We start from the raw sequence: 28,000 nt of genomic DNA, 5'->3' as shown, positions 1-28,000 counted from the left end.
GTCACGTGGTAATTAGCCTACCTTGGCGTGTGGGTTTATGTTCCCACTAGGTTCTATAGCCACGAAGTCAGTTTCCAAAGCCACAAATTCTGATTTATTATTGATTCGTTCAAGGTTACAGTTTGCCATGAGTTGAACGGTGTGGTTAATGTTTGGGTAAAAGTTGAAATACTATTGTAAGAAGACATTGGTTTATTACTTTGAGCATAAAGAAGCTATTCGACAGCCTGCGTTCCCTACTGACTCACCTGCAGATTTGACGCCACGCCCATTACCTGTAAAAAAAACAGGAAATCAAAAGCTTTGAAGGAAAACGAATTGTTTCCTTTATTTATTTAAAACACACAATCGCATTTGACTTTTTCGTTTTTGATTGCGCATTTTTACTACAAAGCCCCATACGTCCATTAGGTAAGTCAAAATTCTGTCTAACGTCTGAACTGTTATTTCCTTTCCGAAAGAATCCTATCTCACTGCCTGCTTGTTTCTTTGTAAATTGGCCATTCTTCGCAGTTATCAGCAGGCATATAATGCCCTTTATTTTAAAATAAAAACTAGAGTAAAATAGCCTAATATCTAATTACAGGGCCTACTTTGTCGACTTCCTCGTTTGTCCTCTGTAGCCCACTCAGTGCGGCTATTACGTTACAGAAACATTACGATTTGGTCTACATTCTGAGGCCTAATGTTGTAAATGAACTATTTCTATGCCGATTTGTTAAGGTAGTATTCATTCAATCATGTTTTTCTATTCGTTTCTGTTCGAAAACGTTTCTTCTTGTATTAGTTGGGAAAATTCGTCGATTTTCTTGTTTTCAGGCTACACAAAAGTGGAACAGTATTTCATATGGGTGGGGTTAAAGCATTTAACATTACCACATGTAACATTGCTTTTCGGGAGTATTCCCAAAACGAGTTAAAAATGGTATTACAATCCCTAGGAATAACGATAATATCTAGTGCGACATCTTAAGGACCCAGCCAGACAGATACAGTATAGCCTATGATAATCATAATAACTTCAATTATTTAGAAATGTCCACCATCAATTTCTTCCATTGGCGACTTGGATCCCCTTCAAATAAGGTCTGTGTTTAGTGTAGGCTTTGGCCACCTCGCAGTTTTGATATATAAATATCTGTCGGACTAACAGAATTTGGTCAATATTGGCAAAAATTAAGCAAATATAGTTTGTTGTTCTATTAAGCGGTTTAAATCAAGAATGTTGATACCTGTGGTATATGAGACTACAGGTGCTGGTCATAAAATTAGAATATCATCAAAAAGTTGATTTATTTCAGTAATTCCATTCAAAAAGTGAAACTTGTATATTATATTCATTCATTACACACAGACTGATATATTTCAAATGTTTACTTATTTTAATTGTGATGATTTATAACTGACAACTAATGAAAATCCCAAATTCAGTATCTCAGAAAAATAGAATATTACTTAAGACCAATACAAAAAAAATATTTTTAGAAATGTTGGCCAACTGAAAAGTATGACCATGAAAAGTATGAGCATGTACAGCACTCAAGACTTAGTTGGGGCTCCTTTTGCCTGAATTACTGCAGCAATGCAGCGTGGCATGGAGTCGATCAGTCTGTGACACTGCTCAGGTGTTATGAGAGCCCAGGTTGGTCTGATAGTGGCCTTCAGCTCTTCTGCATTGTTGGGTCTGGCGTATCGCATCTTCCTCTTCACAATACCCCTTACATTTTCTATAGGGTTAAGGTCAGGCGAGTTTGCTGACCAAGTAAGAACAGGGATGCCTTGGTCCTTAAACCAGGTACTGGTAGCTTTGGCACTGTGTGCAGGTACCAAGTCCTGTTGGAAAATGAAATCTGCATCTCCATAAAGTTGGTCAGCAGCAGGAAGCATGAAGTGCTCTAAAACTTCCTGGTAGTCAGCTGCGTTGACCTTGGACCTCAGAAAACACAGTGGACCAACACCAGCAGATGACATGGCAACCCAAACCATCACTGACTGTGGAAACTTTACACTGGACTTCAAGCAACGTGGAGTCTGTGCCACTCCTCTCTTCCTCCAGACTCTGTGACCTTGATTTCCAATGGAAATGCAAAATTTACTTTCATCAGAGAACATAATTCAGCAGCAGTCTGTCAAGTCAGCAGTCTTTCCCATGATTGTGTTGCCTACAGAACTAGACTGAGAGACCATTTAAAGGCCTTTGCAGGTGTTTTGAGTTAATTAGCTGATTAGAGTGTGGCACCAGGTGTCTTCAATATTGAACCTTTTCACAATATTCTAATTTTCAGAGATTCTGAATATGGGGTTTTCATTAGTTGTCAGTTATAATCATCAAAATGAAAAGAAATAAACACTTGAAATATATCAGTATGTGTGGAATGAATGTATAAATTATACAAGTTTCACTTTTTGAATGGAATTGCTGAAATAAATAAACTTTTTGATGATATTCTAATTTTATGACCAGCACCTGTGTATACCATGGGTCTCACATCACTTTTTTCTGCTCTAATTGAGTTCATAAGAACAATAAGGCATCTTGGGATTTGTGATATATTGCAAATGTATTATGGCTAAGCGCTCTCCAGGCACTCCGCCATGCATTGTATCTAAAAACAGCTCTTGGTATTTTAGCCATATACCACAGACCTCATGCCTTACTGCTTTCATATACAACGACTATAATACAATTAGCATTACAGATTCAAACAGTCCGGTATGATATCACGTAACTATTCACTCTTCTATTTGCGTTGATAACCGGTTTAATAGCAATAAGGCATCTCAGTGGTTGCCAAAATACCACAGCTCAACCCTCTGTTCAGGTACTTCCTGATGTGTAGTGCCTAAGGACAGCTCTTGTTTTCAGGTCTACTGCCAACCAGAACAACTCGACTCAACAGACTGCATGGTTGTGTCCAGCTTACAACTGTCCATTTTCATGTGTGTCTAGTAATGGAATGAAACATTCCAACCAATGCCTCAATTGTCATGCTGAAGGGCAAGCACAGTTTAACTATATGCAATAGAGTTGTCATGTTTAGCACTTGGTCACATGTCCCTCATGTGCAGTGATTGCCTACAAACCAAAGACATCACCAGGCGATGGGTATCTTCCCAGGTCATTCTGTCAGGCCTGTATCTGCTTGTTTCTGGGCCTTTCTGCTATCAGTTTGGTCTTCGCTATGATCATGCTAAGTTAGATTCAGATGAGGTAATAGAATGGGCCAGTCATGAATCTTTCCCCTTTTGTCCCTAAAAAAACTAATTGGGTTTTTGCATTTGTTGCCCACACCATAACATCTGTTACCGATGAAGTGGAATACCTTTGGAAGTGGTTTTATTGTTCTCACCGCACTATCTCCATCATTTGTCATTGCTGAGCTCAACAGTGCTTTCCTTCTTGTTTTTAATGTACCAAACACTTGATTTTGGCACGCCTAATGATTTTGCTAGGTCCCTGATTGTTTTACTCTGATTTGTCTCATTCATGATGACTAGCTATTATATTACCAATATTAGCTAGGTATTTGCGATATCAGTCAGTAAACCGTTTACATTACTTAACAGCTCATCAATAAGAAAATGACAGTTGCCTTATACTGTCAATGACAAACTTATTTTAGGCAATTGACATATTTTGGGTTGTTGTCAATTAAAAAAAGAATATATTTGCAATAGTAATTTGGAAGAATGTTTCCTAGTTTTGCTTCCTTCCCCAGTTTTATCACCACAACAGTATTTACGTCCCTGTCTCATCCCAAATACTCCTAATGAATTTGGGAGTGTTGAAGCCTTCACTAAATCTGTCTGCGCCAAGCCATTCAGCTTTGATTCACACTGCTGTCCAACCAGGAAAGTCAATGCGTGGGCCACGCTCACTCCTGATGACTTTAGATTTACATGCACCTGAGCAGCATGAGGGATTTAGCAGTACACAGTGAGACCAGGAAATAGTCTCACTGTTGACCTTTTGATTATTCTTCAGTGTAAATTTAGAAGGGACTGGAAGTGTTGGCTTTGTATATTGGCCAATAACAGTCATTCTATCTGTAACATTTAATCATCTTCCCACTGCTTTTCTGTCTCTTCATCATCTCTCTGTTTGATCCACATTTCTCTCATTCTATTGTTTTCTTTTCTTCTCACTTTCCTTCGGTCTACCTTTACTGACCACAGTTTGAAAGAATTGAATGTATATGTAAGGTGAGGCCTACCAGGCCTTGATTGTTACATTCAGATTGCTGCAGGTTTAGGCATGTTTTAGAATCAGTGATACCTTCATCTTTACTACCACTCTTTAGTTATTTACTAAAGATTTATTTCAATCACTGCACCCGATACTTAGATTTGTTTAAAATTTGAGATGTTGACAGAGTTGTTCATGATCAGATGAATCATTACAGTAGACAGACACCCACGAACAGACAGATATGTGAGAAATGTGACATGTACTGACAGATATGTGAGTGACATCTGTTCTCTATGGAGAAAACAATTCAAATGAAACCTTTGTTTGTGATTCCAGTGCTTGTTGGAAGGAGTGTATACCACACAGAAGCACCCTTCTTAATGTGTATGTGCACAAAACAAAGCTAAATGAAATCGACTAGGTTTTTGCATAGACTGTATGTATTAGGGAAGGTTTGTGAATAGGGTAGTAGATCATTTTTACCTCTGATATGGATGTGGGTGAAATAGTCATTTGGATATGGCAAATTGCTTAATGAAATGTGTCTAACAGCCCTTGTTGAATGTTTTTAAATAGGTCAGAAGTACAGGTGATGGTCATAAAATTTGAATATCATCAAAAAGTTGATTTATTTCAGTAATTCCATTCAAAAAGTGAAACTTGTATAATTTATACATTGATTCCACACATACTGATGTATTTCAAGTGTTTATTTCTTTTAATTTTGATGATTATAACTGACAACTAATGAAAACCCCAAATTCAGTATCTCAGAAAATTAGAATATTGTGAAAAGGTTCAATATTTAAGACACCTGGTGCCACACTCTAATCAGCTAATTAACCCAAAACACCTGCAAAGGCCTTTAAATGGTCTCTCAGTCTAGTTCTGTAGGCAACACAATCATGGGGAAGACAGCTGACTTGACAGCTGTCCAAAAAACAACCATTGACACCTTGCACAAGGAGGGCAAGACACAAAAGGTCATTGCTAAAGAGGCTGGCTGTTCACAGAGCTCTGTGTCCAAGCACATTAATAGAGAGGCGAAGGGAAGTAAAAGATGTGGTAGAAAAAAGTGTACAAGCAATAGGGATAACCGCACCCTGGAGAGGATTGTGAAACAAAACCCATTCAAAAATGTGGGGGAGATTCACAAAGATTGGACTGTAGCTGGAGTCAGTGATTCAAGAACCACCACGCACAGACGTATGCAAGACATGGGTTTCAGCTGTCGCATTCCTTGTGTCAAGCCACTCTTGAACAAGACACAGCGTCAGAAGTGTCTCGCCTGGGCTAAAGACAAAAAGGACTGGACTGCTGCTGAATTATGTTCTCTGATGAAAGTAAATTTTGCATTTCCTTTGGAAATCAAGGTCCCAGAGTCTGGAGGAAGAGAGGAAAGGCACAGAATCTACGTTGCTTGAAGTCCAGTGTAAAGTTTCCACAGTCAGTGATGGTTTGGGGTGCCATGTCATCTGCTGGTGTTGGTCCACTGTGTTTTCTGAAGTCCAAGGTCAACGCAGCGGTCTACCAGGAAGTTTTAGAGCACTTGCTTCCTGCTGCTGACCAACTTTATGGAGATGTAGATTTCATTTTCCAACAGGACTTGGCACCTGCACACACTGCCAAAGCTACCAGTACCTGGTTTAAGGACCATGGCATCCTTGTTTTTAATTGGCCAGCAAACCCGCCTGACCTTAACCCTTTAGAAAATATATGTGGTATTGTGAAGAGGAAGATGCGATACGCCAGACCCAACAATGCAAAAGAGCTGAAGGCCACTATCAGACCAACCTGGGCTCTCATTACACCTGAGCAGTGTCACAGACGGATCGACTCCATGCCACGCTGCGTTGCTGCAGTAATTCAGGCAAAAGGAGACCCAACTAAGTCTTGAGTGCTGTACATGCTCATACTTTTCATGTTCATACTTTTCAGTTGGCCAACATTTCTAAAAATCCTTTTTTTGTATTGGTCTTAAGTAATATTCTAATTTTCAGAGATACTGAATTTGGGATTTTCATTAGTTGTCAGTTATAATCATCTCAATTAAATGAAATAAACATTTGAAATATATCAGTCTGTGTGTAATGAATTAATATAATATACAAGTTTCATTTTTTTTAATGGAATTACTGAAATAAATCAACTTTTTGATGATATTCTATTTTTATGACCAGCGCCTGTAGCTATAGTACCTTTGGAGTGCATAATTTGAGGTAGGCTGAATGGTATACAAAGCCAGACAGATATACAGTATATAACAAGATATGTGGGCAGATTCATGTGTGTGTGTGTGTATATATATATTAAATAATAACCAAAGAAATGGAGAGCACTAGTAATTGTGGGTCAACTTTGTGTGGTTTGTGTATTTTGTCCATGTTGTTCTCTACCACTGGCAGCATCTTTATACCAAGTACAATTCTGACTACCTTTGCAATTTTGGGGCAGTCACGATGTCAGATGTGTGTCCTTAAATTAGAGCAAATTAGTCTTTGATTTCATGAATGCATTGATGTTGTTTGATTGCACGCATCAATATCAACCCACAGCCATTCCTTTGGCAGGTTAGGTGTATTTCATTGTCCAGGCATTAATAATCCTTTAGAGTCTGTGTACCTGTTGTGGTGGTTGCTGCTTTCTAAAATATAATTGGAGTCCGATGTTAACCTGGCTTTAATGTGATGTTTGGGAGCACATGGTGCAGGGCAGCCCTGTGCCATGATACGGTTCCAGCTGGTGAGATTTGTACTGATCGAGGCCACAGCAATTCATGTTTTTGTTGGGCTGCCGTCCACATTTAGCAAGAGAAGTTCAGCTGTTTTGCACTTGTGCCACTGACTACATGGATTCATATTCAAAACATGACAGATTACTGGGAAGTATTTTATTCCCTGGGACCACTTATTAAGCTGTTCTGGGAGAGCGTAAGGGCTTTAGAATTGCTGTAATCAGTCAACAGCACATGGAAGCGTGCTATATCCTTTAGGATGTGCCTGCAGCCTGCACGGATGATTCACACTGCCCAGAGAAAAGTATTTAATTCTAGTGTTTTTGTTACCTAACTGGGTGTAAGTGGGTAGTTTTCTACTTTGCGGCCCTTGGAGTGGGTAAGGGATTTCTATGCCCTGCTCTTTGGAAGTCAGTCTCCTGCGCTATGACCCAGGCATAAAGAGAGCAGTAGTTTAGACCTGCAAACTGCTAGAGTCTAATTCCTGTCTAAAGGTTTGTATTGCGTGACACTTACCCAGCTGCATTTGGGAGGGGGGGTGCGTGGAGAAAGAGGGATGCGTGTTTGTATGCTGCGTGCATGTGTGGAAAGATGATGGGGGGGGGGGGGGGGGGGGGGCTCTGGGTGTTAATGGGGACTAAGCCTCTATGGGGATTATGGGAAAATGGGGCGGAGTGCATACATGATCTATCAGGTCTTAGTACCACAATTATCCCAGCGGCAGCATCAGCTTTTTCATTAGTGTAATGTTAAGGGATCTCCAGAATTATGTAAGAGTGACGCGCTGTCATCCCCCTCTGGGCCTGCACACACTGTGACCGTCGTTGTCCATTTCATGTCTCTAAGGGGGTAAGAGACATCTGTCTGAGCCGTCGCTAGGGGATACCGGGCTCGTGATCGCAGATGTAGGGAGTCGGCAAGGCGCAGCGGTTTTTCAGCATGTGATGGCGGCGGGCACTGTGGTGGCGGAGAGGGCTGGTAGTCAGGGCAGCCTTTAGAGTACTGCAGAGGGAGACGTTTGAGGAGCTGTTCTGCCGGATGTGTGTCATGCAGTTTTAAGTGAAGCAACGGCTGTGGGCTCTAAGATGAAGTTCAAGAAGTTCATCACCATCATGCAGGCAGCCATGGGTGTGGTTCCGCTCAACAAACGAGAGCTCCTACCGCCTGGGAGGAAACTGTGGAGACCCCCAGAGTGAGTGACGCTGAGGTGTTCGTGTTAACATGCCTTGAAAGCAATGTCTGTCTAGTGTCGAACTTGGCTGGATTTAACCACATCGACTACAGCATCTCTAAAATATTTGGATCCGCTGTGCAAATATTGAATACTGAATATTGTGCAAATGAAGGAGAATCCAAGCCCAAATTTGAAATGTAAAGATATTTTAGCTCTGATCAGTGGAGGGTAATGCATACAGACTGAGCTTGTACAGCATGTTGTGTTGTCATTAGTTACTGCACAGGTCGTAGATTCTTTCAGTGACTGTTATACACCACAGTAGATGACTGAACAGAGATCAACCGGTCCTGTACCATCACTTACTGGATCCAATTAGATTCTCCAATCCATTATGTAATCATTATTCAGTCTAAGGACTCAGTAATTTTGGTGCTTGTCCCTTACTCAGTTTCTTATCCAGGTAGCTTCTCACAGGGTTTTCTGTGTTTATTTATGTGGGTTGGCACAGTTGCCATATCAGTGTGCTGAGGCTTATAGATGAAGACAGTCATGAAAATACACTCAACACTCTTTCCTTGGATTGTTTTTAAAGCAATGCCCCTTCCCTGCAGCAGCAGCACATAGAATCAAGAGCAGAGAAAATATGTGGCTTACCAAACCTAGATGTTTGCTATTCAAACGGTTATTACTGTTGAATGCGGTCATTTGGCTGACCAATGACCATCACAGCCCTATCTCTCAACCACTGTGAGGGCGATGTTGTGATTCAGGTACAGTGTTCACTACATTTCTCCTAGTCACTCTTCCAAAGTACATGTATTACATTGTGGGCATCAAGATTGTATTCCCGAGTTGTGTGATCTCGTGCTCATCGAAGCTTCTCTGTTGCTAAAGGTAACAAGTCATAAGTTTGACTACTGCAAGGCGATAACAGCTGCGATGGGGGGGGGGGGGTCATGACCAAACCCCACCATCTTACCAAATTCAGTATGTTCCTTAAGTGTCTGTCTGGGTGTCAGTGGTACATTTTCAGACGGCTCCTGTATTCCTGTGTATTTTTCAGCAAACCAATGGCAGCTATGGACTATGACGTGACTTTTGTTGAATGTGCACATAGTTAGGGTAACAAACCATCCAGCTCTCTGGCCCTTCCACTTGCAGGGAACTGCAAAATGTGAAGGGGTTGAAAGCCAGTGTAACATCTATAAAATGGACAATGACTCAGGGGCTGTCAAGGTTTTGACCGCTAGTTGCACAAATCTAATGAATATTTTAGTGTAATAAAATGAATACAAACACAAAGTACATTTGATTGTGCCAGAGCATGTCTGTCAACCTGCCTGTTTGTGTCAGAGACAAATGGATTTGTCTTTAACATTATGTTAAAGAGTGTTTACCGAAATTGCACTTAAATTGTCCTCACTTAACTCAATGTGGAATACAACTGATTCCAGACAGTTTTTACTGTTCCTATGAGCTACATATTGCCTACTCCCTCCTGATGTTGAGTAACTGATAACTGAAGCCCTGGTGTCTTGTACCACAGGGACACATCCAGTACTGACCAGTCCAACACTGACCTGTTTAGGTCTAGCTGCTCCTGGGATAGGTTCTACTGGACCAAAGACGCCCCGCATCTGTATCTTCGTCGACTCTCTGCACCCAACTATTCTACTGTCCTGAGGGTATGTCAACATTTTAGCTCCTTGGCCATCCTCTTCTGCAATAAGACAGTGTGTGTGTGATTTATTCCCTGGAAAATGTGAACTTTATAAACAGTAAAACACATTGTTTTAGCAGTAGGAAATTGCCACGTGATAATTTAGGCCATCCATCACAATATAAAGCATTCTCATTATAATACTGGAGATACTTGTTCTGCTTCCATTGTCGGACTGAAATACACCTGTTATTTTGTCACACTGAAACTGTACCACTTTCAATTATACTGAACATTTTGGAAGTGAATCATCTTTCTGCTTCTCATGACGAGAAGCTATTATTTGAATAGCTTGTCTTCAGAAAAAGATCTGTAATTGATCAAAAGTTGTTTATTTTAATTAAAACAAAAAAACTCTAAATTCAGCTGTCTGTACAAACGCAACCTAAGTTAAGACACCTTAGTTATTCAGAATACAGTTGGTAGCCTACTGTCCTTAGACCTATAAGTTTACGTTGGCTTTTGTTGCGATTAAAATGTCGAAACCTCCATCTTAAATTGGAAATCCCAATAATGTTGTTTCTTTCGGCGCTGACTCAGTCAACTTGGTGGGTTTTTGTACTGACTATTTTGAAACTATGGTATTGGATATAGGTTTGCTTTATAGTCGTAGCATAATTGCATTACTTTGACTTGACAAGAAAAGCGATCTACGTTTTGAAAGTATACGATGCACGTAAATGGTGGGTGACTGTTCAGTCTTAGTGGTTCCGACACAATATTTAAAAGTAAGTAAAACTGACGATTCGTACCTTTATTATACACGATGTTTTATTGTTAAATCATTTCTATGAACGTTAATAATTTAATTGACTTCACGCATACTAGAACGAAAATGTTTTACGAAGTTCCTAAAGTGTCACCGGATCCAGAGGAATGTTTCCGCTTTTTCCACCTGCTGCTGTGATTATATTCTATCACGATTTCATGAGATTACGTGACTGCTGTGAAACGGCTGCTGTGTGTCAACTATTACAAGCCACGTTGTGATTGAAAATCTGAACTCATTAGTTCATATAGTTAATGTTGTTCAGTGATTATGTGCTATTGTGCAATGATTTTACACGTTACGATTCAGTAATAATTTACTCACGATGGCGTCTGAGCAAAGATTGCAATATATGGCGAATATTTATGCCTATCAATTGCCTTATTGCAATACTGTAGGTAGAAGTTACACGTTCATCTTTTTTTAAATTTTTGAATATATTTGTGCATTTTGGCATTCCATGTAATGTTGCTGTATTGCAAGTAGAGGGAGCACTACAGCAAGACATTCTAGATTGGACTAGACTACTGGGTAGTGTTACTCAGTGTATAATGACAAATAGATGGCTTTGTGGTGCTGTTGTTTGTACAGTAGCATACGCTCCTCCATGTATAGAGGGTTCCCTTAATTGTGTGTTATTGTCTCATTCTAGTGTACTTCTGTGTCTGTTTGTGGTGTGTGCGTATTTGTGGAGGCTTGAGTGCTGCTCTTTTTTGTTTTGCCAGATCGAGATTAAAAGATCTCTCCCGAGCCACTTCCCTTAAGGAGGGTCCAGTGCCATTTTATTGTCAAAACATTCCTGCAATCTTCTCAGTGAAACTGTGTTCTTGCGTAACACACTCATGTGGCAAAGAATCCAGCATCCCTGCCAGTGAACTGAACGACATGGTACAGCAGAGGAAGACACGTTGAGTCAATGTGCCACTGGGCTTGCCCGTAGCCTGTTCTCATCACTGCTCTGGAGAGTCAGGCATACATATGAGTGGGGAGAATAAACGTGTTGGGTGGTCTCTCTGCCCTCCATACTCAACACCGCTGCTCCGGCACAGGAGATCTCCTCATACTCCCTGCCACCTGGTAATGTGGTTGCCAAAGGGGAGCATTATTCTGTAGTGGTTGTAGATGCTGTCTGGGGAGAGATTGAGATGGACATTTTGTCTTGGTCATGGCCAGTTTGTTGCATAAAAGAGGCTGGCTTTGTTGTTGTGATATGATGTTGCACCCTCCTCACGATTCACTGTTTTTAGACAGGTATTATAGGTGTGCTCCTGACCAATACTCCTGTAAAATATTGTGGTGGATCTTTGATGTTATGGGTTAGTTTTTGCTCCGTTAGTCCTGTGGCTCGTTGTAGCTTCTTACACTTCTAACGTTTCTGGTTTCTACCCTGATTGAGTAGGGAGGTTGGAATGAGTAGCTATACCGTTGTATGATGTGGTATGAGAGACAGGAGCGCTCTGTGTTTGGATTGCAAAAACAATGATAATGTAGGGCCGGATGTAGGACGGTTTACAAACAACAAACACTAGTGTGCTTCCTTAAGTTCTTTAACCGAACCACCAGCAGAGCTAAAAAGAGAAAGCAATGTATGGAAGTTGAGTGAGAAATGGAATCAGAATTTGTTGATTGACTACAGAATTTACCTTTCACAATGGTCATTTGAGTCCCTGGGCGTAAGAGGGGACTGAGATGGCCATTGTAAAATGTATGAGGGCTGTCCATAAAAGGAGCATTGTGTAAAATTATTGTATTCTAACATATGTAAATGTCCATAGTATTTCTGCAGTAATAACAGAATACTAGTGTTTCACAACATTTACTCACTTATTTGGGTACAAAGAAAACTCATCCTAAAATGCTCTTTCTACTGGTCATCTGCACAGTGGCTGCTGTTGCCTAATGGAGAAGTGGCACATTAGCAACGGACACCTCTACACAAATAAACAGTTCACTCAGTTTCTGTGAGAAATGAACACAGATTTCTTTTTAGGGAATCACTATGCCTTATAAATCTCTAAAATATCCAGTGTATAGTTTTATTATAGATGTACAGCTTTTCCTAGATGTTGATCAAAAGTGAAAGTATAACTTGCTGGAGTTTGAATGCGATGATGTTGTAATTCCAATAACTTCCACAAGATGGGAGCTCATCAGGGACACCCCTTTGCCTTCCCATATACCGGCAACAAGCTAATTATGGTTGTTAGCAAGTGATGCACTCTTCCAAATGTGTTGGTTCTGGCCTATTTACTTGTTGAGTAAGAAGTGTGACAAGAAACAGTATCCACTATTTCCACAATCACAGGTGTGAGGCAGTATCCTCTGTTTCCACTATCACAGGTGTGAGGCAGTATCCTCTGTTTCCACAATCACAGATGAGAGGCAGTATCCTCTGTTTCCACTATCACAGGTGTGAGGCAGTATCCTCTGTTTCCACTATCACAGGTGTGAGGCAGTATCCTCTGTTTCCACTATCACAGGTGAGAGGCAGTATCCTCTGTTTCCACTATCACAGGTGTGAGGCAGTATCCTCTGTTTCCACTATCACAGGTGTGAGGCAGTATCCTCTGTTTCCACTATCACAGGTGAGAGGCAGTATCCTCTGTTTCCACTATCACAGGTGTGAGGCAGTATCCTCTGTTTCCACTATCACAGGTGTGAGGCAGTATCCTCTGTTTCCACAATCACAGGTGAGAGGCAGTATCCTCTGTTTCCACTATCACAGGTGTGAGGCAGTATCCTCTGTTTCCACTATCACAGGTGTGAGGCAGTATCCTCTGTTTCCACTATCACAGGTGTGAGGCAGTATCCTCTGTTTCCACTATCACAGGTGTGAGGCAGTATCCTCATTCCCCACTCTCAATATTAGGCAGTTCAGAATATAGTTCTTTAAGTAGAACAGGTATCTCGGTATATATTAATTTTATATTGTCCAGTAGTGTATTCAAATGGAACAAAACAGAAGCAATTGAGAGACTAACATGAATTAGTCAACTAGATTTCCACCCCTGAAGGCTTGCTGTTGTGTTTTGCTACCGCTGCCTAATGATTTCACTCCTGTCTGACTGCTCATCTGTTCGGTCCTGAGTCTGCATTCCCATAAATGGGTTATGATCTGTCTCCTGCCCTGTCAACTAAAGTGATGCCCCCATTTCTGTAAGCCTGTGCTTGAGATGTCAGCAGTGCAAGGATTCAGCTCTACTTTGGTCACAAAACGAGTCAGTCTTAAAACCTGCACCCTTAGATTTTGTGTGCGTGCGTGTCATTAGGGTTTACATACACGTTTCGGGTTTTGTGAGACTCTGTGTGTGTTCCTGCACATTAGACATTTTCCTGAATGTATGTGTCTAAGTTGAGTGGATTGCACACCAATTTGCCATTACATATTTATGGCTGTGTGTGTGTTTGCGTGCAATTATGTGGGCATGTGTACATCTTTCTTTATTTTTTTTTGGTGTTTGTGTGCACATGTGTATTTAATCAGAGGCGCGGCCACGTGCCTTCGTGAGATTGTGTTTACACGTCTGTGGACGGTGGGATTTGCGCTGAATGTAGGCCAGCAGAATCCAGCTTACGTCAAAGCTGGGCGGGCGGGCGGGCGGGCAGACAGATGCAGGGTGCTGCTGTGGAAATGGAGGAGGTAGTGGCGTAGCAGACAGGAGCCCAGGCAGCCACAGCACAGCATTACTGGAAGTCTGTGGGGACGCAGAGCAGGAGCCATGAAGACTGTCCTTCACCTGCACAGGAAATGGATCCACACATACAAGGCTATCCGTATCCTCCAGGGGCTCGTGAGTGACTGCAGCTTGGCTCTAGTTAGTTAGACAGGGGCTGTTTGGAAGACAAGGTATTTGGGGGGGGGAAACAGGGTGGGCCGGCACTTGTGACTTGTGGTCCCTGAGGGGTGTAGTAGTTTTGAGTGAAGTTGATTAAAAGGAGATGTAGAGAAGCAGGTGTTGGAAACCTCTGTTTAGTAGAGAACCATTATGGGATCTTTGTGTTGGTTATGTGAGATTTTCAGCATTGTTTTTATGCATAACGATCTAATGGCATGGTCATTGATGGTTTAGTGTTTCCAATGCGTGCTTGGCTTGAGCCTTGGAAACCAGGCCAACCGATCTGACCCAGGCCTTATGGAATGTCTCGTTGTCCCGTAGAGCCCGGTCATGGAGGAGACGGTGTGGGAACAGTACACGGTGTCTCTACATCGGGTGAGTCTTGAATGCATCACCCCGGTCCCAGAATCCATTCCCACTACAACACGCTTCGCTGCAGCTCCATCACAGTCCGTGCCAGTGCACTTGGGTAGCCGCATTTTAATTCCGATAGTCACCTGAATGCTGCGACCGGCTTTATCCGGCCGTCAGCGCACAACGTAATGCCACACACCACATCTGGCCGAGCTCATGTGACGGTGCGGACCCACCCCCTGTTCTCATTGTCATATACTGTCACTCCGCTTGCTGGCTCTAAAGCTGCTTTCATAAATAGGCTTTTTGACCAGTGCATGATTGACCCCTCTCATCCAGCTGTCATCCTCCATCCACACGGTTTATCTCTGCCTTGCTCCTGTTCCTCACTCCCTCTCCATCCCACTTTCTTGTTTCTTAAGCATTACTCAATGTCTGACAATCCAGTTGTTCCATTGTCCCTGTCCTCTTTCTTTTAACTCAGTCATTCACACACTGTCTGTCTCCTGCTCTGGCCATCTGGTAGTGACAGGGGGAAGTGGAGCGGTGATGTTTTTAAGTACAGATGGGAGGGGGGGGGGCGCCTCATTAAATCTCTGCTCTAATCTGCACAGGGGCAGGTACACCACATAGACAACGAGGAGAGGGACACACAGTCAGAACACACACACACACACACACACACTTAAAGTATACACAAAGTTCTATGGATTATCCTGTACGTGGACTCACCCAGAAAGCATGAGAGAGACGGACACATTCAGTCAACCTGAAAAGACCTTGTACACACCCACGCCCCATGCAGACCTCTCTACTGGTTGTCCTCTCCCCTGCAGGACCCCAAGATGGGTTTTGGCATTGCAGTGTCCGGTGGGCGGGACAATCCTATCGAAGGAAGCGGGGAGATATCCATAGTGGTGTCCGATGTGCTTCAAGGAGGGCCAGCTGACGGCCTGCTATTGTACGTACCTCCTGTCAGTCAGTGATTACCATGCACGTCATGTCCTGTCAGTTCTGACACGTTGCACCTGTCTTGTAGTGAGAATGACCGGGTGATACAGGTCAATGCCATTCCCATGGATGGCGTGCCCCACTCCTTCGCGGTACAGACCCTCAGGAAGTGTGGAAAAGTTGCCAAAATCGTGAGTATAGTGTTTGACGGCTGTTTTTACGTGCTGATCAAAGATGTCCGTCCGTGTGATTCGTATTTAAGACTCGTAACAGTTCGGTTCAGTCGTTGCTGATTTTGGTCTTTGGTTTTGACAGACGGTCAAGAGACCCAGGAAAGTCCCGGTCAACCTGCTGAAACGCGCCCCTTCCCCTGATGACCGCGTCTTCAGCAACGATGACTATGACTACGACCAGGACCGTCACAGTCTTTACAGCGGACGCGGCACTCAGGACCGTGACCACAGCCTAGAGAGAGGAGGTTACTCCGATGCCGGCTACAGAGAGAAGGGCTTCGACCGTGACTACGGTGGAGGCGAGCGGGGGAGGAGTGCGGTGAGGGACCTGGAACCAGATAGGCAGTACAGACGAGACTACAGCAAGGGTCGGACTCTGGAACGCGAACGTAGCCCCGAGCGCCACTACAAAAGTGACCGCACTCTTGACCGCGACTACAGTCCTGATCGGCGTTACCGCAGCGAGCGCGCCCTAGACCGCGGGCCTAGCCCAGATCGCCGTTACCGCAGCGAACGGGCTCTTGACCGTGACCCCAGCCCAGACAGGCGTTTCCGTAGCGAACACAATCTGGACCGCAGTAACAGCCCCGACCTACGTTATGGTGCCGGCTTTGAGCGGAACCGCGTTCCCAGCGACCGTGAATACAGGAAGGAGCAGATAAAGAAGAGTGGGAGCAGGGAGCGTCTGGACCACTCGCCCCCTGCCTCACCCATTCCCATGCCCCGCCTCCCCCAGGAACAGGAGCCCCTGGAGAAACCGGTCAATGTGCTGCTACTGAAGAACAAGCCCAATGAAGGTTAGTGAACACAATGCAAACACTCCCTATTTACAGGCATACAATGCTGCACACCTGCCAAGTGTCTCTTACATGCTGACTTCTCCAAGACAGTCATGGTTATATGTTTGATTTAAGCTAAACCCAAACTTTTTCAAACAGGCCCCTTTTCATCATGTGGGAACACACCTGATTTCAACCTAAAATCTAATTAACTGTTTTAATTGTGTAGGAGAATCCATATACATATTTGTTTCATTTTTTTATGTATATTGTTCATTTCCCACATGTTGGGAGCCACTGAATCAAACTGTGTTGTCAGTTGTGTTTTCCTGTGTGTCGGTATAGAGTATGGTCTGCGTCTGGGTAGTCAGCTGTTCATTAAGGAGATGACCAGCACAGGTCTGGCCAGCAGGGATGGCAACCTCCAGGAAGGAGACATCATTCTGAAGGTAGGGCCACTCACAGACCACACCACTGTTTAACTCCTCTGCCCTGGGGATAGTAGTGTTTTACTGCTCCGTCTTCAGAACAACCTCTCCACACCCTCCCTCGAAGTAAAACTCAGTCCATCTTCACTCCCTTGCTCTCTTTCGGCTCTGGTTCAGATCAATGGTACAGTGACCGAGAACCTGTCCCTGGGAGATGCAGGGAAGCTGATCGAGAAGTCTCGCGGGAAGCTGCAGTTGGTGGTGCAGAGAGACCGGAGACAGGTGCTGGTCAGGATCCCTCCCCTGGCAGACAGCGACTCTGAGCTGGACGGTGAGAGACCCTCCCCCCAGGCTCTGTGGTAGCAGCTCCTTTCATGTGGACAAACTGTTTTTACCTGCTGTATTGTCTTCTGATTTTGGAAATGTATGTTTCATGTTGTGTATTGTCCTGTTACTGTCTGGTTTTGTTCAAATGTCTGTTTTGTAAAAAAACAAAAAAAACAAAAAAAAACTGTTTTCCCCTTGGGGTAAATAAAGGTTCTTGTTTTACTCTACTCTCCCTCCAAATGACCTGTCATTGGTATAGAGATGCATGGTAATACTGTTTCAGCCAAACACGACACTTTCTGACACCATTTTTGTATATTCCAATAATGACATCTACAACGTCTGCAGAAAAAAGGCATGAACAATAGCCTGTTCTCTTCAGAGTCACCTGGTCTTTTCTGTGGCAACTGGCTCTATTTAGGTAGTTATTATATGTCACATGATTAAAGTGCAGGTTATGATTGGGTTTTGTAATTAAATGGGAGGGTGGGGGGGTGACTCTTAGGCTGACTCTAAGCTTTCGGGGGGGGGGGGGGGGCAGAGACATCTGACCCACTTTGATCCATTCAGGAATGCGGTGTGGGAGCCTTTGGCAGAGGAAAATAATCCCCCTTCCATAATCCACCTATTGAATTGAATGATACAATTTCATTATGTTATGATTTAGAATCTAGTAGATGTGCTGTCTAAGGCTGTAGCTGCTGCCAGGGTATTGGTACTTTGGTTTGTCAGCCACTGGCAGATTGTCGTCACGTTTAATCTGTTCACTACCCGTGTCCAGTGTGGTTGCAATGTTTCACTGAGACTGTATGAAGCGTGGCCTGCGTGATTTGCCTGGGGGATAAAGGATGTTGGGTGATATTTTGTCTTCCAGACATCTCCGAGATCGGGTCGTACCGCTCCTACTCGCCTCAGGATGACCGGCGGGCTGCGCACTCGGACCTGTCCTCCCACTCCTCCAACGAGAGGCTCCGGGACAAACCCAGGTAAACGCTCAGCCCTGCGTTCCCACCTGCGGTACGGATGCTTTCTGGTAATGTTGACAGACGAGTTCAGCTGAAATGTACAGTGTGGGTGTCTTTACTCCGTTACTGGACAGAGGGAATGAAAGTATGCCTGGGCAAAACTAGGGTTATGTGTGTTACCAGGGAGGATCCACCAAACAGAATGGCAAGAATGGGGGCCAAGCCAACACCGTTCGCCTTGCCGGCTCAAGTGCCAGACAGAGTTACGAGAGAGCCATCCCCTCTGCCGCCGGAGATGGATGAGCCCCGCCAAGAAACGCCCCCAGGTTAATCCAGTTGCTTTTAAAAATACATACTTTCCATTGTCACGTGTTGTTATACTGTCCGTTAGCTGACACGTCCGTCTTTAGTGGTTTTCAGCACAAATTCACGGATGTCTCACACTAGGATTTCAAATTTCTGTTACAGTACCTGTAGTCACTGTCCCAAAGGTCCATGCTGCCCCAAAGGTGTCACTGAAACCAAGCATGGAGGACCTGGAGATTTATGGGTGAGCGCTCTACTACTTGGTCCATTACACATCTACAATGTGTCTAGGGTAGATCTTTGCTGCTAGAGGCTAGTACGCTTCTGTCTAGCAGTGACCAGACTAGTATAATATTGTCTAGCAGTGACCAGACTAGTATAATATTGTCTAGCAGTGACCAGACTAGTATACTCTAAAATAGATGAATATGAAGTGTACAGCTGTTATCAACTTTAATTTGTCTCAAATTTATTTTGTGTCGACCAGGCCGAACACTGTGATGGTGCGTTTCCAGAAGGGAGATAGCGTGGGTCTGAGGCTGGCAGGAGGAAATGATGTGGGAATATTCATTGCTGGCATTCAGGAGGACAGCCTTGCAGAACAGGAGGGCCTGCAGACTGGGGACCAGATAATGAAGGTAGGAAACGCTTAATACCTTCAATGGAATGTTTTTTTCCACTATGTAAATAGCGTGTATCTTATGTTTCTGTTTGACTTCAACGGTTCATGTCATAAATATTTACCTACTTGGAATTTGTTGTTGTTAGGTTACAAAACAGGATGTAAATGCATTTAATTGTGATTTATTTATTTTTGTCCCTGATCTATACCAAATGCCTCATAAATCAAGGGAAATTTTATAAATGTTTATTCAAAAAGTTAAAAAACATAGTAATACTTTGGTTATATAATTATTCGCCCATTGTTTTGGCCAGATTTTTAAAATTAATTAGTAGTAGCACAGATGTAACTACAAATACCTGGTGCCTTTTCCATTGGTATCTACTCTGTAGTCACTTTCCAGAGTTTGAGCCTTGACTGTGCAGCTGGCAGGTCTCTGGCTGATAGCTCTGTAGGTCACTGCATATTGGCAAAGCCTTGCCTGGGATGGGAGGTGGCTTTGTCAGCAGGGACTTCCTTGAGTCTTCACCAGGAGTCATGTGTGGTCCTGAGTCTGGAGCTTAGACCTCTACACCAGGAGTCATGTGTGGTCCTGAGTCTGGAGCTTAGACCTCTACACCAGGAGTCATGTGTGGTCCTGAGTCTGGAGCTTAGACCTCTACACCAGGAGTCATGTGTGGTCCTGAGTCTGGAGCTTAGACCTCTACACCAGGAGTCATGTGTGGTCCTGAGTCTGGAACTTAGACCTCTACACCAGGAGTCATGTGTGGTCCTGAGTCTGGAGCTTAGACCTCTACACCAGGAGTCATGTGTGGTCCTGAGTCTGGAGCTTAGACCTCTACACCAGACTCCTGGTGGAAGACATTTTAATACCACTTGTAAAACAACAAAAAGTGAATGAATCCAGAAGGAATGACACGCACAATACATTGTATTTCATGTTTATGTAACTCTGTTCATATGTCCAGGTGAATAACATGGATTTCAGAGGCATGGTGCGTGAGGATGCTGTTCTGTACCTGCTGGAGATTCCAAAGGGAGATGATGTCACCATCTTGGCTCAGAGCAAACCTGATGGTGAGGAACAGCTTCAGTAAAGGCAGCTGTGTTGTATTCTTTCAGGTCAGGTTGCAGGTGAACTCACTGAATGCGGTGCGTGTTGTCTCTTCCAGTCTACAGTGACATTTTGGAATCCGGCAGGGGCGATTCATTCTTCATTAGGACCCACTTTGATTATGAGAAAGAGGTTCCCCAGAGCCTGGCCTTCTCCCGGGGGGAAATTTTCAAGGTGACCGACACACTGTACGATGGCAAGCTGGGCAACTGGCTGGCCATCCGCACGGACAAAGACAACCAGCTCCTGGAGAAGGGCATCATCCCTAACAAGAGCAAGTGTGTGCATATCCTAACGTATGGGGTTTTCTGTGAGGGTTGCAACAGGAGCGTAGATTACTGGAAACATTTAAAGTTTACACGCAAACTCCCAGATTTTGGTTAATATTCAAAGATCTGTAATCTAGAAGATATCTTGTGCCCCTGTTGTGTGGACCTATTCATGCAAACTTTTTTCTAATTAAGGTGATACATTATTTTTTTTAAATAATGACAAAGATATAAAACCTCATCCTAAATATATCAGCTTCAAATACTTTATTTTTATAAGCATTATTTGTTGTCAATGTTTTGATGTCCAAATGGTAGCAGAAAAAGTTAATTGTTGGAGTTAATTTCATGTAAGGGGATTTTTAGGTAGATTTGTTTTAGATTTTCTGTTAACTTAATGGTATATCTCCAAGAAAGTCATGGACAATAAAAACATAGTACTGTATCTAAATAAATACCATAAATAAAAATAATGTACCATAAATTACCAAAATTATGATAGGCTGCCATAAACATTCTAATAATTTTCAAAAAGAAGATTTGTGTAAAGATATTGCCTGTAGTTCTAGGAGTCTTCATGTATAATCACTACGGAATGGTAATTCATGGTTTATGATGTTTGTTTTTAAGGGCCGAACAAATGTCAAACATCCAGAATGCCCAGAGAGGTGCAGCCAATGACAGAGGAGACTTCTGGAGATTGAGAGGTCAAAGGGCAGCGAAAAAAAAAGACATACGTAAGAGCAGAGACGACGTTAGTGCCCCTCCAGTCACGACTCGCTTCCCTGCCTACGAGAGGGTGGTCTTACGAGAGGGTAGGTCACCAAAGACAAACGCTATGTCCTGTGGTGGTGGGATCCAACAGACACTAGAAATCATACAGCTGAGTAAAATGCTATGACAAAAGGAAACAGCAGAACAGTAAACTTTAAATTGATGTTCTTACCTTTCAACCAAATGTTGAGTTATTCTGAATGTTCCCATAATATATAAAGCACCGACAGCCTGCATAGCAGTTACCCAGCTCCATTCCAGATGTGATCTAATGACAGAATGTGTCTGTGTTGGTCCTCAGCTGGCTTCAGGAGACCCGTGGTCGTGTTCGGACCGATTTCAGACGCAGTCAATGAGAAACTGGCCAACGACCTGCCTGAGGAGTTTGTCATAGCAAGTGAGTCTGATACAACTTCTGACTGGAAATGAATGTTTATTACACATTTACATTATTACACATGGAATAGCTACGCAGTTCACCGTGTTGATTATTACACATGGAATAGATACGCAGTTGTTCACCCTGCGTTGATTATTACACATGGAATAGTTACGCAGTCGTTCACCCTGCGTTGATTATTACACATGGAATAGTTACGCAGTCGTTCACCTTGCGTTGATTATTACACATGGAATAGTTACGCAGTCGTTCACCCTGCGTTGATTATTACACATGGAATAGTTACGCAGTCGTTCACCCTGCGTTGATTATTACACATGGAATAGTTACGCAGTCATTCACCCTGCGTTGATGAATACACATGGAATAGCTACCCAGTTGTTAACCCTGTGTTGATCGTGCAGATATTTGTTTGATTAGGGGTGCGTCTCTCAGTAATAACTGTTGTTTCATTAGGGGTGCTTCTCTCTGTAATAACTGTTGTTTGAGTAGGGGTGAGTAGATGTGTTTTCATTTTTCTCACTCAGAGACTGAACCGAAGGATGCCGGCACTGAGAAGACCTCGGGTGTGGTGAGACTCAACACCATTCGACAGATCATTGATCAGGTAAACATCAGCACCTTCTATATCTTCTGGATGTTCTAACCTAACCATTACCTCCACCATCATCATCTTATAACCCTACTTATCATCACAGGCATCTTCCTCACTCATTTCAGTTATCATCGTACGCCTCACCATACTCCTCCTCATCACTGTCCTCCTATTCCCCAGCCTCGGTCTCACACAGACCCCCTCTCGTCCCCTCCCTGTCCTCCTATTCCCCAGCCTCGGTCTCACACAGACCCCCTCTCGTCCCCTCTCTGTCCTCCCATTCCCCAGCCTCGGTCTCACACAGACCCCCTCTCCTCCCCTCTCTGTCCTCCCATTCCCCAGCCTCGGTCTCACACAGACCCTCTCTCCCCTCCCTGTCCTCCCGTTCCCCAGCCTCGGCCTCACACAGACCCTCTCTCCCCTCCCTGTCCTCCCGTTCCCCAGCCTCGCTCTCACACAGACCCTCCCCTCCCTGTCCTCCCGTTCCCCAGCCTCGCTCTCACACAGACTCTCTCACCCCTCCGCCCAGGATCGTCACGCCCTGCTGGATGTGACTCCCAAGGCGGTGGACACCCTGAACTACACCCAGTGGTACCCCATCGTGTTGTTCCTCAACCCGGACAGCAAGGCCGGAATCAAAACCATGAGGAACCGCCTGGTGCCTGGCTCCAACCGCAGTGCCCGAAAACTCTACGAGCAGGCGGTCAAACTGAAGAAGACCTGCTCCCACCTCTTCACTGGTTGGTCTCACACGCAAACATCTTGACCACCTACCTCTTTGGTCTCCTCTGTGTCTCTAATTGATTTGTTCCTAGATAAAACCCAGGCACGTCAGCCTAAACGTCACAGACCCATGTAGGGTCATCTAATTTGGGGCAGCGCGTAAAAAGGTGTTAAACCAGTAACCTCTGATGGCCACTTGATGTGGTTTTAAGAAACTTTTTTTCTTACAAATGGGACCATCTTTTGAACGGTTTCAGCTAGAAAGTATTGTAGGTTTATGCAGATTCTTTAAGCAGGTCGACCAAATGTGAAGGTTAAACACTACTGTTAGGGGAAGGCGAGGGGGAGTGTGGAGAGCGGTTATGAATCAGTGCTGAAGCAGTTCACCTAGCTTCAACATGTGGAATATAACTGTACACAACTCCTTTAAGCTGCACTACTCCTATTTCTGTTGGGCCAATAATTCTTATTTTCCTGCACAGCGACCATTGACCTGAACTCAGCCAATGACGCGTGGTATGGGAGTGTGAAGGACTCAATCCGGGCACAGCAGGATCGAGCTGTGTGGGTCTGTGAGGGCAAGGTAATCTCTGATTCTGCTTGATAAATACACGGTGAGTTTAGACTATGAGTGCACCAAAACCCTTTTTTTCTGTCACCAACTCAGCTGGAAGGATCAGAGGAGGACCTGGATCTCAATGATGACCGCATGTCTTACCTGTCAGCAATGAGTGCCGACTACCTCAGCATGGACAGCCGGCTCGCCAGTGACTATGACGACACGGCCGACGAGGGCGGGGCTTACACCGACAATGAGTTGGACGAGCCAATAGACGAGCCCCATCAGCCGGTGTCAGCCATCAGCCGCTCCTCAGAGCCGGTACTGCCAGAGGAGGTGGGCTGTACTGTAAATCTCTACCACTCACAGTGTCTGTTAGTCACCGGACCAGCTCAGGTCTCGCGTACAGAACCATTCAGTGACTGGTACCTGTCCATCTACCTTCCTGGCAATTTGATCCATCGATCTGTCGTTGTTGTTGAAGACAGTCTGGTTGTATCTGTTCACATGCTTCCATCCTTCCCTCCTGCAGAGACCTCAGCCAGCCCCTGTCCCTCGTATGAAGAGATCCGGGAGCAGAGAGGTGCTTAGAGATCCCAGTCCACCTCCTTCCTTCGTTCCTGAACCCCCCAAGGTGAGACCTCATTAACCCTGCAGTCTTACCTTGTTCATCTCCTGGGGGTTGTAGTGGGGCTACTGAGTTGATATCAACGCCAATGCGTAGCTCCAGTCTCCTAGATTACTGCCATATAATATTTTTCTATAGGGGACATTATCAGAAAACTGAGTTATGGAAAAACTGAGAGGAGCCTTTAGAAAAAGACGAGGTGCAAAATGAATAGGCTGTGAACGGAGCGTCTTAATAAGTCTCTCCCGGGGGTTGTAAGTGGGACTACCGAGTTGATTTCTATGCCGTAAATCGAAAAAACCGAGAGGAGTTATTAGAAACAGAGGAGATATCGTTGGAATTTAGTTTTGGGAATAATTACTTAACCTAATACTTTTGTAAATCTCCAGTAAAATAAGCAGAGAAAATTAAAAGAGAGACGAAATGTAAATTTTCGATTTACCTTTGATGAATTAGCCTACACAATAAGATGAATCTCTAACACACATAGCCTATATCATTTGTATTATGTTTCAATAACAGCCTAATTTAGTTTTCATTCATATGGGAGTATCGCGCATTCATCCAGTGACGTCATGCATTCAGTGATGGGTGATTAGCGCCTGGGTACCATTTGGATACCAACACTAAGTGGCGTGGGCTGTTGGCGGATTAAGTCGGAAAACGATATAAAAAGCAGGTAAATAGTTTTCTGTTGGTCAGTTTAGAATTCAGTCAACAGAAAATATTTATATACGCCTATTTAGGAAAAGAGTGTAGCTTTCAAAATGGCTGTTCAATTGAATTACAAACTCAAAAGCCAATTGGCGTAGGCATTTGGCGGTTCTAGTGTTAACCCTTCCTGATGTTATAATAAGTAGGTGGTGGATATTTCAGCAGGTGAGGTCACAATCTCGCGGGGGCTACGACTCCCACTCCAGCAGCACCATCAGCAGTGATGCGGCTGGGGGAACCAAGCCTGCCCCTCCCCCTGTGGCCCTCAAGCCCAACATGAGGGCTGTCAGTCAGTTGCCCGAGGTCCCCGGGGCCCAGGAGGGAGAGGACCCTGCCAGCCGCTCCTTCATGGGCAAGGTGAAGGCCTTTGAGAAGATGGATCACCTGGCCAGAGCACAGAGGATGCTGGAGCTTCAAGAGGCTGAGCAAGCAAGGGTCAGTACCAAGACTACTGGAAAACCAAACATACAAGTGTAATGCTCCCAACAGTCGGCTGGAAGTTCACAGGCGGAAACAACGCCATGCACTCTGTGTACATGTCATTCTTGATTACTTTGTACCCAAAGGTCAAGTTCAGATGCCGCCTTGTGTTTGTAATGTATTAGCTCTGACATAACTGGGCCTCCTCTCTGTCTGTAGCTGGAAATAGCCCAGAAGCACCCAGACATCTACGCAGTCCCAGTGAAACTGCCAAAGCCCAACCTCAACCGTCCACAGCCAATAGGGTGAGTTCATGTCAACCACGTCAGCACATCAATTAGAATTCTTACTCCGTTGTTAACTGGTGGTCACAGGTTGAGTTCTGGTTGGGTTGGAAGTTTTCTTGTTTTTTTTCTCAACAGACAACAATCTAATAAACTAAAAATATTTCACCTCCTGTCCTGTTTGTTCAGCTCCAGCTCCAGACCAGAGCCCCAGACTGCATCCTCCAGGCCTCAGTACTCTGAGAATAGGGGTCAATATAATGATGACGATGAGGAGCAATACCGCAGACAGCTAACTGAGCAGACCAAACGGGGTTACTACAGCAACCCTCAGAAGTACAAAGATACTGAGCTGTAAAACAGACCCACTTGTCACATTCCACTCTGTGCTCAGCCAATCAGGGAGGCCTTCACTGTGTTCACACCCTATCCTGTGCCTGTAACATGGCCCCACCTGGTGGCTGGAGTGTACATCCACGATTGCAACTGTCCTCACCTTGACCTTTTGCCTAACTGTGTGGAGGGAATATCGGATCCGAATTGTTTGATGTCCAAGCCCTTTTAGTCATAGCTTTTCAAACCAACACAGTCTTATTTCATATACCTTCAATTTCAGTGTGTGTATATAACGATATTGTTATAAATTAGTTTTTTTGTGACATTAAAATGCAAAGTTATCTGGACAGACACGCAGTATCTGTAGCTGCTCTCTGTTCTGCTTGGTGGAGAATCTGTCCTTCAAATACCACAACATTGTTTTACTGTACACTCAGTCCTCAGTATGTCCTTAACTACAGCACAAAGTGCCTTAAGCGTCAAAAGTGTAGATGTCAGATCGTTAAAGAACAAACAAGCGGTCAGTACTTGGTGTTTAGAGGTGATGGGCAAAACACACCAGTTTACTCCTGTATTAGCCATACACATACAACCTGAGACAATCACATTATGTCATATACAGTATCTACCTACTTTAAAGGGGACTTTTTTTGTTACCAGGTCTATCAGGTGAGTGATTCTTACGATCTTTGACCTCTGTTCTATATTTGATCTGTATTTCTCTTTGATTCATGGTCCTCAGGCTGCTGAAATCAACTGTAGTTGACTGTTTTTTTTAACTTTCAGAAATGACAAATAAATAAATCTCTCTTAAACGTGTCTTCATTCCGTAAATAAAAGTGACAGTGCTATGCCTAATTCAGCCCCAAGCAAGATGGCTTCTCAGAGCTCATTCAACTACGTGCATTTTATAGCACCAGCTGCAACATCTAAGGACATTGACCTTTCTTTTCAGTCTTTTTACATGCATGGCTCAATTTGGTCCAATGAAAAGCACATATTTTGGTTACCATGCCTCCGTGGAGACAGTTTACATGTGTAATATTCTTATAATAGTACATTCATAGGTCTCTGAAAGACCAAAGTTCTTCTTTTTTTTTTTTTTACATCAAAATTCACATAAAACTCTTATCTTTGGTTAAGATCACATTCATACTCAGCCTGGAGAATCAATGTGCCTTATGCAGCAACGCACTGGCCCTATGTATTCTGATTAAGGCGAGTCAGTGCAGAGAAATTTACACGCTGATTTCAAGCAAACACAGGGTGAGATAAACATAAATAAACAAATGCATGGCTAATATTCTAATTCTATCAAAATGACTGGAAAGGAGCGTTGTGTTCAGACGTGGTCCCAGGTGTGCAGGAGGGTCAGATGTAGACAGGCTGTTCCTGGGCCGTCAGAAGACGGTACATGGCTGCAGGCATCGTCTTCATGTGGATCTGCAGCATCAAGCATGACATAAAAAAAAAAAAAAAAAACATACAGATTCAGTTAGTAAATCAAATTAACTAATAGATCTACATTGGGTTCTCTCAACCTGTTCTCCGGGGAATACAGAAGTTAGTAAAGACAAATCTGGGACAGACAAATGCATACGATATGTTAGGGTACATAAAAAAGAGGCTACTGAAAAGTGATGAATTACCAAAAATGTATTATATGTTACAAATTGGATTTAAGTTTAAGGTTATATATAACAGTAAACAGAAATCCCATCTCCATGGATTCCAACTTACAACCATTGCAGTGAACCTCCATGTTATTTCCACCCAACCGCATCTTCCTCCCAA

The 28,000-nt window shown here is 43.7% G+C and overlaps 2 protein-coding genes across 11 annotated transcripts in view; one reads left to right on the top strand and one right to left on the bottom strand.

The window, feature by feature from the left end:
- Positions 1-31: 31 nt before the first annotated feature.
- On the top strand, positions 32-27,021 carry tjp2a (tight junction protein 2a (zona occludens 2)). Of its 4 annotated transcripts, XM_010877890.4 has the most exons (24): positions 32-411; positions 9,647-9,785; positions 14,747-14,800; positions 15,616-15,740; positions 15,819-15,921; positions 16,046-16,760; positions 17,088-17,191; positions 17,348-17,501; positions 18,372-18,483; positions 18,646-18,788; positions 18,931-19,012; positions 19,256-19,406; positions 20,359-20,467; positions 20,563-20,782; positions 21,404-21,588; positions 21,849-21,944; positions 22,475-22,554; positions 23,072-23,282; positions 23,748-23,848; positions 23,933-24,160; positions 24,357-24,458; positions 25,329-25,601; positions 25,806-25,891; positions 26,060-27,021. In XM_010877890.4, the coding sequence occupies exons 3-24, from the start codon at positions 14,756-14,758 to the stop codon at positions 26,226-26,228; spliced, it is 3,594 nt and encodes a 1,197-aa protein (XP_010876192.2). In that variant the 5' UTR covers positions 32-411; positions 9,647-9,785; positions 14,747-14,755; the 3' UTR covers positions 26,229-27,021. The 4 variants fall into 4 exon arrangements, with proteins under 4 accessions (XP_010876192.2, XP_010876191.2, XP_010876190.2 ...); XM_010877889.5 differs by lacking the exons at positions 32-411; positions 9,647-9,785 and adding an exon at positions 10,324-10,548; XM_010877888.5 differs by lacking the exons at positions 32-411; positions 9,647-9,785 and adding an exon at positions 14,207-14,380 and having other exon boundaries at positions 25,332-25,601.
- Positions 26,735-28,000, bottom strand: part of apba1b (amyloid beta (A4) precursor protein-binding, family A, member 1b) — a 15,044-nt gene continuing 13,778 nt past the window's right edge. For all 7 annotated transcript variants that reach the window (XM_010877883.3, XM_010877884.4, XM_010877882.4 and 4 more), the window contains one exon: positions 26,735-27,649. In XM_010877883.3, coding sequence (XP_010876185.2) covers positions 27,578-27,649 — 72 coding nt within the window. In that variant the 3' untranslated portion in view covers positions 26,735-27,577. The remainder of the gene's footprint in view (positions 27,650-28,000) is intronic.

This window comes from Esox lucius, chromosome 14 (genome assembly GCF_011004845.1).
Source record: "Esox lucius isolate fEsoLuc1 chromosome 14, fEsoLuc1.pri, whole genome shotgun sequence".
NCBI classification, from domain to species: domain Eukaryota; kingdom Metazoa; phylum Chordata; class Actinopteri; order Esociformes; family Esocidae; genus Esox; species Esox lucius.
Note: the sequence above shows the minus strand (reverse complement) of the source record. Positions and strands in the feature narration are given on the sequence as shown.

Excerpts from the sequence above, each read along its gene's own strand:
- tjp2a (XM_010877887.5), top strand. The coding sequence starts at position 14,309 with ATGAAGACTGTCCTTCACCTGCACAGGAAATGGATCCACACATACAAG. Across the intron at positions 19,407-20,358 it reads CTGGGGACCAGATAATGAAG|GTGAATAACATGGATTTCAG; the intron begins GTAGGAAACGCT and ends TCATATGTCCAG. Across the intron at positions 20,783-21,403 it reads ATCATCCCTAACAAGAGCAA|GGCCGAACAAATGTCAAACA; the intron begins GTGTGTGCATAT and ends TTTGTTTTTAAG.